The following is a 16,072-nucleotide window of genomic DNA, read 5'->3' on the forward strand; positions in this document are numbered from 1 at the left end:
GAAGAGAGTAAAACCTGGTCATCTAGGCTAGCAATGAAAGCTGCATTGGGAGATGAGAAGATCTCTGCCAGGAACAAGGAGAGGCAAATATAGATACAGCACATGCTTCCAATGTGTGCACTGTGTATAGGGTCCCATATATGACTCACATGCAAGCTACTTTTGAAACACTTTTTTGGTCCCCAAAATTCGACATATATGATATGCAAGTATATACAGGACTTTTCCATTATACCAATGTATATTCAAATACATTCATTTTTACTAATTCTGTTTTAAAGGAAAAGCTTCTTCCAGCCCCTAGCAGTCTACATGTTCCCTGGATGCAGTTCTGCTGTCCTCCAGTGCACTGCAAGCCTCTCTAAATGATCCCCAACCACAGCCCTGGTCGCTTCTGCACATGCATGGGTGCATCCCAAAGCCTCTCTTGATTGCGCTCCCATGTCTGGAGCGTTCTGTGCTTGCACCGTTAAGACGTCAACTGTGCAAGTGCAGAATGCTTCTGTCCATGGAAGTACAGTGAAGAGAGGTCCATGGACGTGCATCCACAGAAGCCCACGAACCACGGTTGTGTTCGGGGATCTAATGGAGGGGCTAGAGGTGCACTGGAGGGCAGCAAGGAAACAGATAGGCTGCCAGGAGCTGAAAAAAGCCCCATAAAAAGTTAAGCTTTACTGTTCCCTTTAAGCTTGGATGTCCTTTAACCACTTGCCGACTACCGTGCGGCGGCAAAGTGGTAGCTGGACGACCAGCGACGCACATCTGCGTTGCCAGGTGCCTCCCTAATTAATCAGGAAAGGCTGCTCGCGCGGCCGTTTCCTGTTAGATCACGGAGCAGGTCTCCGTAAATAGCCTGCGAGCCACTGATCGCGGCTCGCAGACTAAATGTAAACGCAGGAGACATTTGTCATCTGTCACATGGCCGGGGATCGCCGCCATGTGACAGATGACAGCCTGTCACAGGCTGCACAGGACGGATAGCGTCCTGTGCAGCCCCGATCACCAGGGGTGAGAGGGAGGAGAGGGAGGGGGGGAATTTCGCCGCGGAGGGGGGCTTTGAGGTGCCCCCCCCCGCAACACCGAGGCAGGCAGGAGCGATCAGACCCCCCCTGCACATCATCCCCATAGGGGGAAAAAAAGGGGGGCGATCTGATCGCTCTGCCTGCAACCTGATCTATGCTGGGGGCTGCAGAGCCCACCCAGCACAGGTCATAAAAAAACATGCTGGTCCTTAAGGGGGGGGGGGGGGTAAAGGCTGGGTCTTCAAGTGGTTAAAAGAGTTGTTTGCAATGTTTCAGACCTGTCCTCTGGAACTTCTATGAAGGAATGGTGCAGTCTGCATAAAGTGCCTAAAATATAACAACACTATGTCCACTGTTGCAAAGCAGTTCTTTTACAATGCCGGCAAAACTTCTGACCTACACGTGACTTTTCTTGCCCAGATAAGCTAGAAACAACCAGACCAATCTGCACATACAAGCTTGTATTGTACTCTTGATAGATACGCCTTTTAAAAAAATCACATAACTTTACTAAGTGCTTTCACTGGCAAGGGGATTTTTCTTTTTCAAAATGTAAAAATTACCGTTTTGTCATTTCTTCTTTCTTTAATCTGATGTCTTCTTTCATTTCACTAGCAGAGGGCAACATTTTTTCTCCTGCAGATTGAAGGCATAAGAGAATGCTAAGCGACAATTAGATGTTACTCAACGGTAACTTATAAAGTACATTTAATGATTTCATGGTATGATTACAAATTCACTGCTTACTCACATGATTGGTATGATTATAGACTCTGCTTGCTCGCAAGACCATAGATAGACTAGTTTTGCATTGGAACAGATGGTGGTTTGTAGTCATCTGAGTGGAAAGGCAAAGGTCGTATGCCTTTAATAGGCAACCCCCACCTACCCATATGACTGTAAGAAGCTAGTTAAGCTAGTTTCAAGTCTAGCACAACCTCTCTACAACCATATGAGTCAACATCTGCTCCAGTGCAGAGCTGGTTTTTGGACAAGTGGTCAGCCAGGAGGTTTTGCAAAAATGCTGTAACAAGAAGTACAAAATAATGGAAATACCTATTTCCCTGCAGTCTGGATAGTGTGCAGGTTAGGCACTCTGCCTCTGACACAGGAGACCAGGAGTCAAATCTTTGCTCTTCCTGTTCAGTAAGCCAGCACCTATTCAGAAGGAGTTGTTGGGCAAGACTTCATAACACTGCTACGGTCTATAAAATGTGCCCTAATGGCTGCAGCTCTGGTGCTTTGAGTCTGCCTGGAGAAAAACACAATATTAATGTTCTGTGTCTTGTCATTTTTCCCAAGATGTACTACAGGGGGGATGGTAGTGCTTTATACAATCCCTTTCTGAAGCTTTTCCTAATCCCCCCTACACAGTCCTTCATTACTTGGCAACCCCCCCAAGCCTGGGGTTGCCCAAAGAGCTTTGTGCCCACCATCAGTGGACACTGTTCTTTAAAGAGACTCTGAAGCGAGTTAGCTAGCCATTGATTATAGTAAAGGACCTTACATAGAGCTAAACCGCCGCTATCCCGCAGCAAAACGAGGGGTCTTTATCCCCTAAATCCACTCCGTGGTGCCCGGGGAGCGCTTCCTGAAGAGGCAGAGCTAATGGCTGTAGCTCTGCTTCTCAGCGCGTCAATCCCGGCTGATCGTCACTTCTCCCTGCCCCTCTCACGCTTCCTTCACAGAGAGGGGCGTGGGAGAGGTGGAGATCAGTGCGGCGATTGACGCGCATGGAGGCAGAGCTGCAGCTCATAGCTCTGCCTCCACGAGTAGCAAAATCCACGACCAAGAAAGTTGTGGATTTTGCAGGCGAAATTTGGGGGGTAAAGATCCCTCGTTTTGCCGCGGGATAGCGGTGGTTTAGCTCTATGTAAGGTCCTTTACTATAATCAAACCCTATCTCACTCACTTCAGTGTCTCTTTAAAAGGAAACAAGGCTTTATACTTCAGTTTGCAAAGCACCTTCCCCCCACTGCTGACAGCCATAACTTGTAGACAGCATTGGCTGTGAATCCCATGCTTGTGGGTGCTCTCCCAGCTCAGTGCCAGCCAATATGAATAAGGAACAGGGATACAAAAGATAGAATAATTCCACAAAAGACCATCAAGCTGTTTTTTCCCATGTTTCCCTCAGAGCTGAACATGTGCAACCTCTTGCAAAGCTTTCTGAAGCATGATAACTGAGCCTAAAGGCTCAGGTAGCCTCAGCAATTAATCAATAGTGCTTACTCGCATTGCATTGGCTCTCATGTGAGATAAATCCTATGTGGTAATAATGAATCAAGTGTTCATTAATCTTAAAGAGAACCTGAACTGAAAAATAAAAAGTCAAAATAACCATACACAGGTCATACTTGCTTCCTGTGTAGTCTCCTCCCCAATCTCTTTCTCCTCTCCTGCATCCCATTTGTCCACTGTGATCAATGGAATTCTCCGTCCTCCATTTTAAAAATGGCCATTACCCCATAACAGCTTCCTGGTCAGCACAGGGTTAAACTGTAATATCACCCACTTAAGCCACTCCAGCTGTGGTGGAACTACAAGTCCCATGAGGCATTGCAATACTCTGACAGCTCTAAGCATAAATCAGGGAGTCAGAGGTGTGATGGGATTTGTAGTTTTGTCACAGCTGGAGTGCCAAGGTTAGCCATCACTGCCATAGGGAAACATGGACATTACCTTGCACATTCAGTTGTAACTGACATCTGCTGATATATAACTGACAGCAACTGGTATATTTCAGTTCTGACAAAATATTGTCAGAACTGGAAGGGATCACTGTAAGAAGAAAATTTTGAGCCTCTGAAAGGAACTGATGGTGAGGTTAGTATGTATATTAATTTGCAGCTACGTCATGTGTTTATTTTAAATAATTGTACTCGCTTCAGGTTCCCTTGAAGTACGCTGCACTTATAAATGTACGGGGTACTGCAGGATACTGCAATGTTTATAACGCTTCCCCACTCTCTGTTATCAGGCCTGATGGCACTGAATGATGCAGCACCATGCACCAACAACAAACAGTGGAACTTGAAAGCACAAACTAGTCAGATCAGAATACAGGACAATGTGAGGACAAGCACTATATTTCTAGTACTTATGGGTGTCTTCACCAGGTCTTTCTCTAATCAGATTTCAGAGAAAGATTTGTCTTTTGAAGCAATCTGCCCATCATCACTAGATGCATGAGTACCTTAAAGGTAAAAATCATCGGGCTAATAAAAAAATAAATAATCAGGTAACAGGAGAAAAACATTGGCACTGCAGTTCAGAGAACCATACGAGAGATGTGAGAGGAGGGGGGGAGGCTGGCTGTGTAAGAATCATATGCCCGCCAGCATCGTAAGCGTGCTCAGACCAAGATGCTGAGAAGTGCCATGCAATAGAAGGAGAAGGTGCATTACGTTGCTTAAAAAGTCACGTACCGTGAGGTGGGCAGGCATGCAGGTGGGTGCAGGGGGAAGACGTGAGCCTGATGGCCGTTTCGTGACGAGGCGCTTCTATGCAGGCTACCGTATCGTAGCCTCTATCGTAGCCTCCGTAGGAGCGCCCAGCCGCGAAACGGCCGTCAGGCTCACGTCTCCCCCCTGCACCCACCTGCATGCCTGCCCACCTCACGCAATGATATAGCCTGTCACTTTGAATGCCTAATTGTGAATAAAGCACCCATTTAGCAGTGAGGACCACATCCTCCTTCTACTGCATAATAAAAAAAAATAAGCTTTACTTTTCCGGGGCTTCCTCCAACCCCTGGCAGCTGTCCTGTACCTTCGCCACAACTCCGGGAGCTCCCGGTCCCACTCCAGACCACGTGCGTGTGTTTGATAGTGGCGCTCAGCAGGTGCAGTAGATGGCGACCTGTCGAGCAGGCATGTGAAAGAGCTCTTTATCTGTCATGGTTTTTATTCATGGAGCTGCCTGATTTCAGAAGCCGGAATTCTTGTGTAGCTGAGGAATATGCACTACAGCTAACTCCACATGTTTGTTTAGGAGGGCCATATCTGGCCAATGATATGTCCACATGAGTCAATCCAATGCACATATAAAAAACAAGAAGATGAGCAACTCTGCTGTTCAAAAAAACACATTTTCATTGGAATAAATACATGACCATTAGTTTTCACTTTTTCTTCTGAGTTTTGTCCTCGGTGATATCTTAACACCTTGCCAATAAAATTACTTTTAAAGTGAACCAGAGATGAAGCACCCTCATGTATTTTACCATATATATCAGTGGGGACATTAGAGAAAACACCTACCCTGCTCTCTGTTTCATCCTTCACTGCTCAGCCTGCTTGTTATGAGCCCTGATAAAATCCCAGACTGAGCCTTCAGTCTGGCTTTGCTCCGGAATCATTATAGCTGAGTCTGTCTTCTCTGAAGTCTTTTCAAGTGCAAGCCTGCCATCTTTTGGCTCTGCTTTCCTGTTCTGTATATTTGCACAATCACAGAGCTTTGATTAAGGACTGTATAAGTCCGAAACATGTCAGCTTGAGATGTGATGGTGTCTCATTTTGGATATGTCCATTAATAAAGAAGAGACTAACGGACCGGTGCAGACCTTTTTCCTTTGTATCTGAACTGTTTATTGGTTTTGCTGACCTGGTCCCGCACGATCTGTTGTCCATGGGATGTAGTGGTGTCAATTTCTCCTACAGAACAGAGAGCTGTGATGAGATGGGAGAAGCTGCTAATGTAAGGGTAAACTGAAAACTTTTCTTTAATCTATATTTGTTAGGCGTAGTGGTTAGCTCTCTCGCCTTGCAGCGCTGGGTCCCTGGTTCGAATCCCAGCCAGAGCACTATCTGCAAAGAGTTTGTATGTTCTCTCCGTGTCTGCGTGGGTTTCCTCCGGGCACTCTGGTTTCCTCCCACATTCCAAAAGCATACGGATAAGTTAATTGGCTCCCCCTAAAAAAATTGGCCCTAGACTACAGTACTTACACTACATAATATAGACATATGGCAATGGTAGGGATTAGATTGTGAGCTCCTTTGAGGGACAGTTAGTGACAAGATATATATATATATATATATACTGTACAGCGCTGCGTAATATGTCGGCGCTATATAAATACTAAATAATAATAATAATAATAATTTTGCACACAGCCCACTAAATAATATGCTTTTCTGATAAACTGTGTTTTGCATGGAGTTTTAGTAAAAAAAACACAAAAAAAGGCACACCAGAGCGGCAAAAAAAAAACGGGTATAGTAATTATTTTATAAAATCTATTGGGGGATATGTTTATTTTGTGCCAAAGCGTTCATCTCTGGTTTCCTTTCAGCCACCAGCAAGCAAGAAAATACTCAGAATCATTTTGATGGTACATGTTCACCTACTTTTTCATTTATCTTTTAAAAAGTTAAAAAGTTACTTTAAAGAGAAGATTAAAAAATATCTCATGTGAAAAGGCAGGACAAAAATATAATTGAATACGACTCAATAATTGAACTCTAACATAGTTATTTATAATTTAACCAATAAAATATCACACATCTTACCAGTAAAGATTCTTGCTGCCAGTCGGCACTGAATCTCGGAGATGGGCATGATGGCACCAAGCGGTTGAACCAAACCAATGACTGCCAGCGTCTGTTTCTCCAGCTCGGGTAGAAACATGTATTTATATAACGACACTTTGTTGTTTTCAACTTTAATCTCTTTGCAGAAAGGATAGGAAAAGGTGTAACCTGTAGCAAATATGACAGCATCAATGTTCTCTTCCACAGTCTCATCTTCAAAAATGGCACTCGATTCTGTAAACTTGGACACATTGCACTTAACCAATACTGAGCCAGCAATAATTCTGTTAGGAAGATCATCATTCACCATTGGATGCTGACTAAAAATCCTAAAAATAAAAAGTGGGAAACATTATTTGGGTGGTTATTTCTATATTGCAAAACTACTGAAATATTGGTACTCTGCATAGCTAATTTAATCAGCAACATGGGTGATTAGATGGTAGACCTTGATGATAAGGAGCAATCCCACAAGATGCCAGCTGCATTCCCCAACATCTACATGTCACAGCAATAGCAGGTCATGTGTGTTTTTATACCAAACAGAGGATGCCACTATACTAGTTAAACTTATTTTTTTCTACTAAAGTTTTAACCCCTATTAACTCCTTCTTAACCCCTTTAATACCTACACCTATTTATACACCTTCAATGCTCTACAGATTGCCCCAGCGATCCCTATAGATGCAAAACCTGGGGATTAGGGACCAGCAGTCCAGCACATGCCCAGCTAGTAATGAAGTAAGGCATATGTGGTATCATTTAACCAAAAACAGCCAAAGAATATTTGTTTATGTGTTCTGGGACTAGGAACTGTGGGACTTGTCATGTGAAAATTGGGAGAGGTGAAAAAAGGAAAAAAAATTCCCTGTAAAATTACCAAAAAATAAAAATATTTTGAGAAAAAATTATAACCTAGAGAAAGCCTAGAGTGTCATAAAAAAGTTACTATCTATCTAGTAACTTCTGCTGTTCACACTGTGCTACACTTCAGCATGGATGTATGCCATTCTTTTGCAACCCCTCCACTGCCCCCAAAAATCTTGCAAGTTTGGTTTATGCATCCCAGAAATGGTATGGTCAAAGCTGGACATGATGGAGACGCATGACCAGTCCAAAGTTTTCTTATCGGGAAGAATGGTGTCTAGTGTACGCTGTTGGTGAGTTGGGTGCCAGGAGAACTGAATGACAGCTCTCCCTGCTGCCGCTAAACTCAACTCGGAGGGAGGTGTAATTTGGGGGTCCGGTGATCGCTGGAGCCCCAATTTACTCTTACGTGCCCCACAGAGCATGACATGGTTTTGGCTCCCAGCAGTGAGCACTGTGCGCCGAAACCCCCTGCTTCTGTCTATTCTGCACGTGTGTTGGTATGCGATCTAGCAATGGCCTTAACGTTAAAGGTAGCCATACACTGGTCGATTTGCCATCAGATTCGACCAACAGATAGATCCCTCTCTGATCGAATCTGATCAGAGAGGGATCGAATGGCTGCCTTTACTGCAAACAGATTGTGAATCGATTTCAGCATTAAACCGATTCACCATCTGCTGAGCTGCCGCTGTCGCCTGTCCCCCCCCCCCCCGCATACATTACCTGAAGCCTGGTCCCGGGCATCTTCTCCGCATCACGGCATCCACGTATAACTTTGTCACTCCAGTGACAGCAGAAGTTCAAATAGAGGGCCGTCTATTTGTACTTCCGCTGTCACTGCAGTGACACAGGAAGTTATACACGGATGCCGGATGCCGTGATGCGGAAGGTGATGCGGAGAAGATGCCAGCCGAGTATCGTACGTCGATCGTACGCCGCTAGCGATGCGCTCCCTACCCGCGGGCGATCGACGGTAATTTCCCGCACGGAGTGATCGACGGGACCGATCTATTTCGGGAGGAAATCGATGAAATTTAGCGTTTAGCATTAACGATTTGACAGCAGATTCAATCCTAGTGATCGAATCTGCTGTCGATCAGCGGGTAATCGGCCTAGTGTATGGCCAGCTTAACTGACACACATATCAACAACACATGTCTGGGTAAAAACCACTCGATTGCTGTGCAGTTTTATTTGTTGTAAAGGATTTTATCATCACATGCTCAGTTTATACAGCCTAAGTTCACTTCAAGGATTACTTCAAGTTGGTGACATTTACTTGTATATCTAAAATAAAAACTATCATATGACTAAAGCAAATGTATGTGAAGCTATACTTATAAGCGTCATAAAATGAAACAATTGTCTATTCATTAATGCTGACAAACAACATATAAATGTAGGTCAAAGCTGTTATTACAATTTCCTTTGCATATTGCAGTCGTTATTGAGAAGTGAAACGTAGCCATCTGGTGGTTCCTTTGTGAACTAAGCTGGTACAATGCTTGCTGTAAATCAAAACTTGCTATATGCATAAACATGCAGTCTGATTACTGTGTAGTTTTTATAGACTAAGTTTTTGCACAGTGTTACTGTCATAAAACACTTTGTTTCTATGCAGCTTTGCAATGTTTATACTACAGTAATGCATAGGATGACAGGAAATGTAAGAATAAGTGTGCATTGGCTTTAACCACATTACAGAAACAGTTAAATTAACCACTTTTCCAATGGGCGTGGCCGCGGCAGCAGCCCCAGGACCACCTAACGGCAATTGGCGTAATGTCCTGGGGCCCTGTTTTGCATCTCCTGCTTGGGAGGCGGAGCTCCGCCCCGCCTTCAGACTGTTAGACGGCGTGATTGTCATCTATTTGTATGGTGCAGCGCTGCAATCAGCAGCAGCGCTGCACTGGGGACAGCCGTGTCACACGGCTGTCCCCCTGGGGGACAAGAGAGCGATCGGCTCTCATAGGGTGAAGCCTATGAGAGCTGATCGGCATGATTGGCTGGCTGGGGGGAGGGAGGGAACGGGTTTAAAGAGGGTTTTTTTTTTTTTTTAAAAGACACAAACAGATATTGATAAAAGAAAAAAATAAACATGGGGGAGCAATCAGACCCCACCAACAGAGGGCTCTGTTGGTGGGGAGAAAAGGGGGGGGGGAATCACTTGTGTGCTATGTTGTGCGGCCCTGCAGCTTGGCCTTAAAGCTGCAGTGGCACATTTTACTGAAAATGGCCTGGTCACTAGGGGGGTTTAGCCCTGCAGTCCTCAAGAGGTTAATTGCAGACGAGGATCTGCACAATCAATGAGGAAGATAGTTTAGTTAATAAAACAAGAAAAACAAAAAGCCAAACAAAGCTATATAGAGTAGTACATGACTATGACAATATGTCAAACAATAACAAGGGAACTACCGGGAGTTTATAAATAGCAAAAACATAAACAACAGTTTATGGTATGCAGTGCTGTCACTGCTAAATCAAAGCAATAATAAACTGTTGCAGCAATGTAAAAGAAACAAAACCCTAATGTATGTCAGCAGCATGCAAGCAGTTCAGAGTAAAAAAAAAGGAGGTTCCAAGGCATTGTTCAAAATTTTAGGGAACAAATACCCTCTTTGTCAAGGAAAAGCTTCTTCCGTGACATGGAAACGTGCCCATGCTTGTGGCCATGACATTAGGAACACAACCAGCTGCATGTACCAAAACTGATGTGCGCAGATGACACGACAGGAACGAGTGAAAACAAACATGACAACACTAGTAAAAGGGAGATAGAGGACAACGAGCAGGGGATAGTACCCACAATGGCATGCTTACTTATAGTTCATAAATCTAGGTAACATTGTCATTTTAAAAGGTAGGTTCATTTTAACACATGGGCCCATATGCAATTCACTTTATCTCCAAGTTGATATTTTCACACTTTGTACATAATATGCCCATTAAAGCTAATGTGACCCCATATTTAAATAAAAAAAAGTCAGATACTCACCTAAGGAGAGGGAAGGCTTGGTCCTAATGAGCCTTCCCTCTCCTCTCCCGATGCCCTCGGTGCTGCGCTGGCTCCCCTGTTCGCATCCGCCGCCGCGAGGACTTCGGAGCTCTTCGGGAGCTGAGTCCTCCCGCAGACAGGTGGCGCACATGCGAGTGCGTCATAGAGGGCGCTCGCGCGTGCGCAGTGTAGAGCGACCCGTCTTCGGGAGCACTTGGGCTCCCGAAGCATTTCCGAAGCCTCCCTTCGGCGGGGGAACAGCGGTATTTGACCAAAACGGTCGAATACCGATAGGGGGGAGCCAGCGCAACGACTAGGACCGGGAGAGGAGAGGGAAAGCTCTATGGGACCCAGAGCCTCCCTCTCCTTAGGTGAGTATCTGACTTTTTTATTTAAATTTGGGTTCCCATTAGCTTTAAACACCCAGCAAGCAATAAAATACACAAAATTATTTTACTAGTATCTTTTTTACTATTTTTGGTAGTTTTTTAATTGTGAAATGCTACAAATGTATCTTAAAAAAGAAGATGAAAAATTATCACCCAGGAGAAAGCTTATCAGAAAAAAGTGAACTGCATATCTCTTAGGAGATAATTTTTCATCTTCTATTTAGAATAACTTTTCAGCGCTCTGCAATTGAAAAAGTACCAAAAAGTAGGTAGAAAAGTATTATCAAAACAATTTTAAGCGTTTTCTTGCTTGCTGGTGATTTAAGAGGCATTTAATTGAGAAGTTATACTCAGGAGAAAAATGAATTGCATATGGGTCATTGTTACTACTGTGACTTCACTGTATATGTTGAGCAGTTTTGTTTGTTTTTTATTTTACTTCACTTCTGAAAAAAATGTGAAGGGAGCAAAATACGCAGTTTGCCATTTTTTTTTTTTTTCATTTTAAAAACAGCTGGGTTCATTTCCCATCCTGGACACTACTTGTGCAAGGATTATATGTTCTCCATGTTTGTGTGGGTTTTGCCCAGACAGTCCAGTTTACTCCCACATCCAAAAAGTAGACGTTTCTAGATCCCACCCTGATGAAAATCCCCGGTACTAGTAACGTTTGCTGTCTCTCCCAGGGTGGCCACTTCACCAAAATGTACTATAAAGGATGATGGACTGCTAATCCTAGCAGACAGCACACTGCTTTGCTGCAAATGGCCACCAGGTTCCAGTCTCTGGAATTATTCCACTGGAGAGGGAGAAAACAGATGACCTCATAGATGGAAGACTTAATGTTCAGACAATTGAGGTGAATTTGTTATGCAGGTTAAGATTGGGCCTAGGCGGCAGACTAAGCAGGAGAGCATGCAAAGTCAGTACATCCAAGCATCAAAACTAGTGGCGCTGATGAGAACTTGATGCCAGTTTCTGCATGTGTGAATCGTTGCACACACCAGTATAAGCATGAATGCAGAGGCAGACTCAGCACATACGCTTGACTCCAACTTAAACCATAAATCTATGGTAAAAACATGCACACACGTAAGGCATCATGCCCATCCCACCCACCAAGTTGGCACTAGACTACAATAGATTGCAAGCTCCTCTAAAAGGTCAATTAGAGACATGACTGCACTTTGCAAAGCACTCTGGAAGAAATCAGAGCTACCTTCTCTTCTATATACAGTATATATAAAATCGGACGCATGTGTGTGTATGTATGCACCGCCAGCACTTGAAAAGAGTGACCGATTTCAACAAAACTTGGTACACAGATTCCTTACTACCTGGGAAGACTCATGCAACCCCCCCCCCCCCCCCCCCCCCCAGGCACACCTGGACAGAACCACAAACAGCCAATAAGATTTTACCTATTGACATCAATGGGAAAATTTAAAAGACTGCCATTCTCACAGTAATAACGCCACAACCCCCAAACTTGGCACAGTTGGTCACTCAGTGACTGAGGTTGAAAATTCAGTGTGGCGGAGCATAAAATTAATACAATTTCAGCAATTAATTTTAAATGAAAAAATGTAAACTGCAGCCATCCTTAGATTGTTAATTGCAGAGTTCCCAAAGCCACCAACAGCCAATCATATTTCTTTGATGGATAAACTACTTCCTGGATGGATAGTGTAATCGTTAAGGGCTCTGCCTGTCACACAGGCAACCTGGATTCAAATCTCGGCTTTTCCTGTTCAGTAAGCCAGCACCTATTCAGTAAGGAGTCTGTGGGCTAGACTCCATAACAGCTAAAGCTTTATGGAGATGAAGATTTCATTTTTCAGCACGACCTGGCACCTGCTCACAGTGCCAAAACCACTGGTAAATGGTTTACTGACCATGGTATTACTGTGCTCAATTGGCCTGCCAACTCTCCTGACCTGAACCCCATAGAGAATGTGTGGGATATTGTGAAGAGAAAGTTAATAGACGCAAGACCCAACACTCTGGATGAGCTTAAGGCCGCTATCGAAGCATCCTGGGCCTCCATAACACCTGAGCAGTGCCACAAGCTGATAGCCTCCATGCCACGCCGCATTGAAGCAGTCATTTCTGCAAAAGGATTCCCGACCAAGTATTGAGTGCATAACTGAACATAATTATTTGAAGGTTGACTTTTTTTTGTTTTAAAAACACTTTTCTTTTATTGGTTGGATGAAATATACAAATTTTTTGAGATAGGAAATTTGGGTTTTCATGAGCTGTATGCCAAAATCATCAATATTAAAAACAATTAAGGCTTGAACTACTTCAGTTGTGAGTAATGAATCTAAAATATATGAAAGTCTAATGTTTACCAGTACATTACAGAAAATAATGAACTTTATCACAATATGCTAATTTTTTTAGAAGATCCTGTACTAGTTTTCTCTGTCGTAAATTATGGTTTAGCTATTATCCTATGATAATTTTAAAGTTAAAAATATCTTTGCCAAGCTTTTCTTTGTGGTTTGTAATACAGTATACAGTTTGGCAGGACTATTAAGCAAAACAAAGTCACTATCTGCAGAAAACACACACATTTCATATGACATTATTTGACCGCATTAACGTGAAAGACAACAGCATGAGAAATTGAATGTTAAGATACTATAGCATAGTTTCTATAGCTCTTTTTCTGACATTTACCGGTACTAATGAAAGGAATAATGTAAGCACCGCCTTTATAAAAACACAAACAGATATATGATATGACCTTTGAAATGTACCAAGAAGTACTTGGCAATTTAGATATTATCATAGTTACTATCAGATGTGGGCACTGCAAGGTTGCAATTAAGAACAAGCAGTTTGTCAGCTTATTTACAGTGAGAAAAGATTAGGAAACACGATTAACCCTATAGCAGCCAATTTATTTAGAGGCTTACCAGTGCTCAAGGCCAATTTATTTTAGCACATTTTTTTTCTTTATTTGTTACATTTGTTTTCTATTAAATAGTACTGCTATAATGTGTATTTATGGCCACTTGTCACTAGGGGAAAAGAGTAAGACAATAACAGAGGACTTCTGCTTTCAGTTTCTATATCCTCTGCTCTGCAGAGAGACATCAAAGCATTTCAAAGAATTTACAGCACAAGTTCTGCCCACTGAAGTTCAAAGCAGTGCACTTACCTCAAACAAGATAACTCTTGAAGCTGCTAATGGGTTAATTATTCAGTTAAAGAAAGGTTCACATATTGCCATCTAATCATGTTTTTATTTGTCTTTGGAACAAAAATGAACCTCGATTTACTTATTAAAGGGACCCTGAGCTGTGTCCTAAAACAGAAAATTGGACTTACCTGTGCATGCACGGTTCTCCAAAGACTGAACCGTGCATGCGCAGAACTGTTATGGCAGCTGGCATGATGACGCAACAGGTACAAGTCGGTGCATTACCAGACCTGCCAGCAGGGCTGCGGAGGGGGCCAGGAGAATGCCGGGGACCTCACAGGCTACGGTGGGCTGGAGGAAGCGCAACAACAGTATTACCTAAAGCATAGTGATGGCTGCAACAGCTTACTGAATCATAGGCGATGAGGGCACACATTACTGCATCACCAATTGGGATGGATTCCTGATTGTGGAAAATATCCAACATTGTTGCAATATTAAATCAGGCTCTGAAGTTACTAGACTGTTACTACACTGTCTTTTGCAGAATATGATTGTTGTAAGACTGGATATTATATATAGTATGTTATGGCCAGGACCCCAAGTCTGGCCACTTCGGGTTCTTGCCAGTCAGAATGGGAAATGACCAGCTGATGCAGCCAATACATGAAATAGTGACTTTTTTCAGACTTTGGCCAGTCAGAACATTATCTGACAAGTCCTGGCCGGCAAAGTTCCAGCAAGCTTTAAAAGTGGCACATAGTTCGAATTCATACCCTTTTATAGGGCCCAACTGGCCTAATTTGGGTAGGACACTCCTGTACTCCACCCCCTCATCCGATGTCCCACCCCCTCCATAATGTGTCTCGATATATACAAATCCTGCTGCAGGTACTGTTTATTTTTTAGGCAAAGCTACTCTCTGGTAGCTCTGCGGGCTGCAGGAGAGAGGCAGAGCCAACTGCAGCCACTCTCACTGCTTCCTGTGTGCAACATGAAGCTAATCAGTGTAGAGCCAATCAGAGGCTGGCTTCCTGGCTCTACACTGTGCAGACAGCAGGTGGGAGCAGTGAGGATGGCTGTAGGAAGCTGCACCTCTCCTGCCAGCTAAAGATGTCTGCGTCCTGCAAAGCTGAGCCCAGGAGGCTGGAGGAAGACAAAGCTAAAGGTAAGATTGCAGAGGAGGGCAGCCTGGAAAAGAGCTGGGAGAGGAGGGAGGGGTAGGTTTAACCAGCACTCTCCATACTTTACTGACCACTACAACTGTGCAACCACTGTGACTGAGCACCCACTGCAACCTGGCACTCTGTCACCCACTGTTTGTCACCCACAGTATCTGTCACTAGTTGTACCCACTACCTGTTACTACCTACCTGTCCCCTTGTGCCTGCATATCACTACCTGCCTGCCAGTAGAACCTGGTAGTCACTACCTGCCTGCCACTAAAATCTATGACTAAGTCCTGCCACTAGAATCTACTGATCCCCACTGCCTGTCAGAGTCTAACTTTCCCCATCTACCCGCCACGAGATTCTGAATATCACTAGCTGCCGCCACTAGAGAATCTACCAACCTACTTCAGAAATCTACCAATCATTATTATTACAATTTATTGTATTTATAAAGAGCCAACATATTACGCAGCGATGGGCATAAATACATACAATGATACAAAGGATGACAGACGTAACAAGGACATAACATAACATAACATAGGATCATGTGATTCTGAGCTGATTAGATAGGCCCAGTTATTCAAGTATGAGGCTGTCATAAGAAAGGAGCACACAATCATGTAGAATACATTAGGCAAGGGAGGATCCTGCCAAAGGCTTACAATCTAAGGGGCAGGGGGGTGGACACACTAGGTTAGGGCTGTGGAATAAATATTCAGTAGAGAGTTACTGTGTAATAGGGGTGGGTAGGCCATCCTAAAGAGGTGTGTTTTGAGGGCTTGCTTAAATGTGTTGAAGGACGGAGCAAGTCTGATGGGTGGTGGAAGGGAATTCCAGAGGGTGGGGGCGACTCTTGAGAAATCCTGCAGGCGCTCATGAGAGTAGGAAATGCGTGGGGTAGTTAGGCGAAGGTCGTTGCAGGACCGGAGGGGGCGACCT

The 16,072-nt window shown here is 43.8% G+C and overlaps 1 protein-coding gene across 1 annotated transcript in view; it reads right to left on the reverse strand.

Moving 5' to 3' along the window:
* Positions 1-16,072, reverse strand: part of LOC137521114 (flavin-containing monooxygenase 5-like) — a 96,843-nt gene that overhangs the window by 4,427 nt on the left and 76,344 nt on the right. The window contains exons 7-8 of the mRNA XM_068239926.1: positions 6,533-6,882; positions 1,586-1,658 (exon numbers count right to left, since the gene is read on the reverse strand). Of these exons, the coding sequence (XP_068096027.1) occupies positions 1,586-1,658; positions 6,533-6,882 (423 nt within the window). The remainder of the gene's footprint in view (positions 1-1,585; positions 1,659-6,532; positions 6,883-16,072) is intronic.

This window comes from Hyperolius riggenbachi, chromosome 6 (assembly GCF_040937935.1).
Source record: "Hyperolius riggenbachi isolate aHypRig1 chromosome 6, aHypRig1.pri, whole genome shotgun sequence".
In the NCBI taxonomy this organism is placed as follows: Eukaryota; Metazoa; Chordata; class Amphibia; order Anura; family Hyperoliidae; genus Hyperolius; species Hyperolius riggenbachi.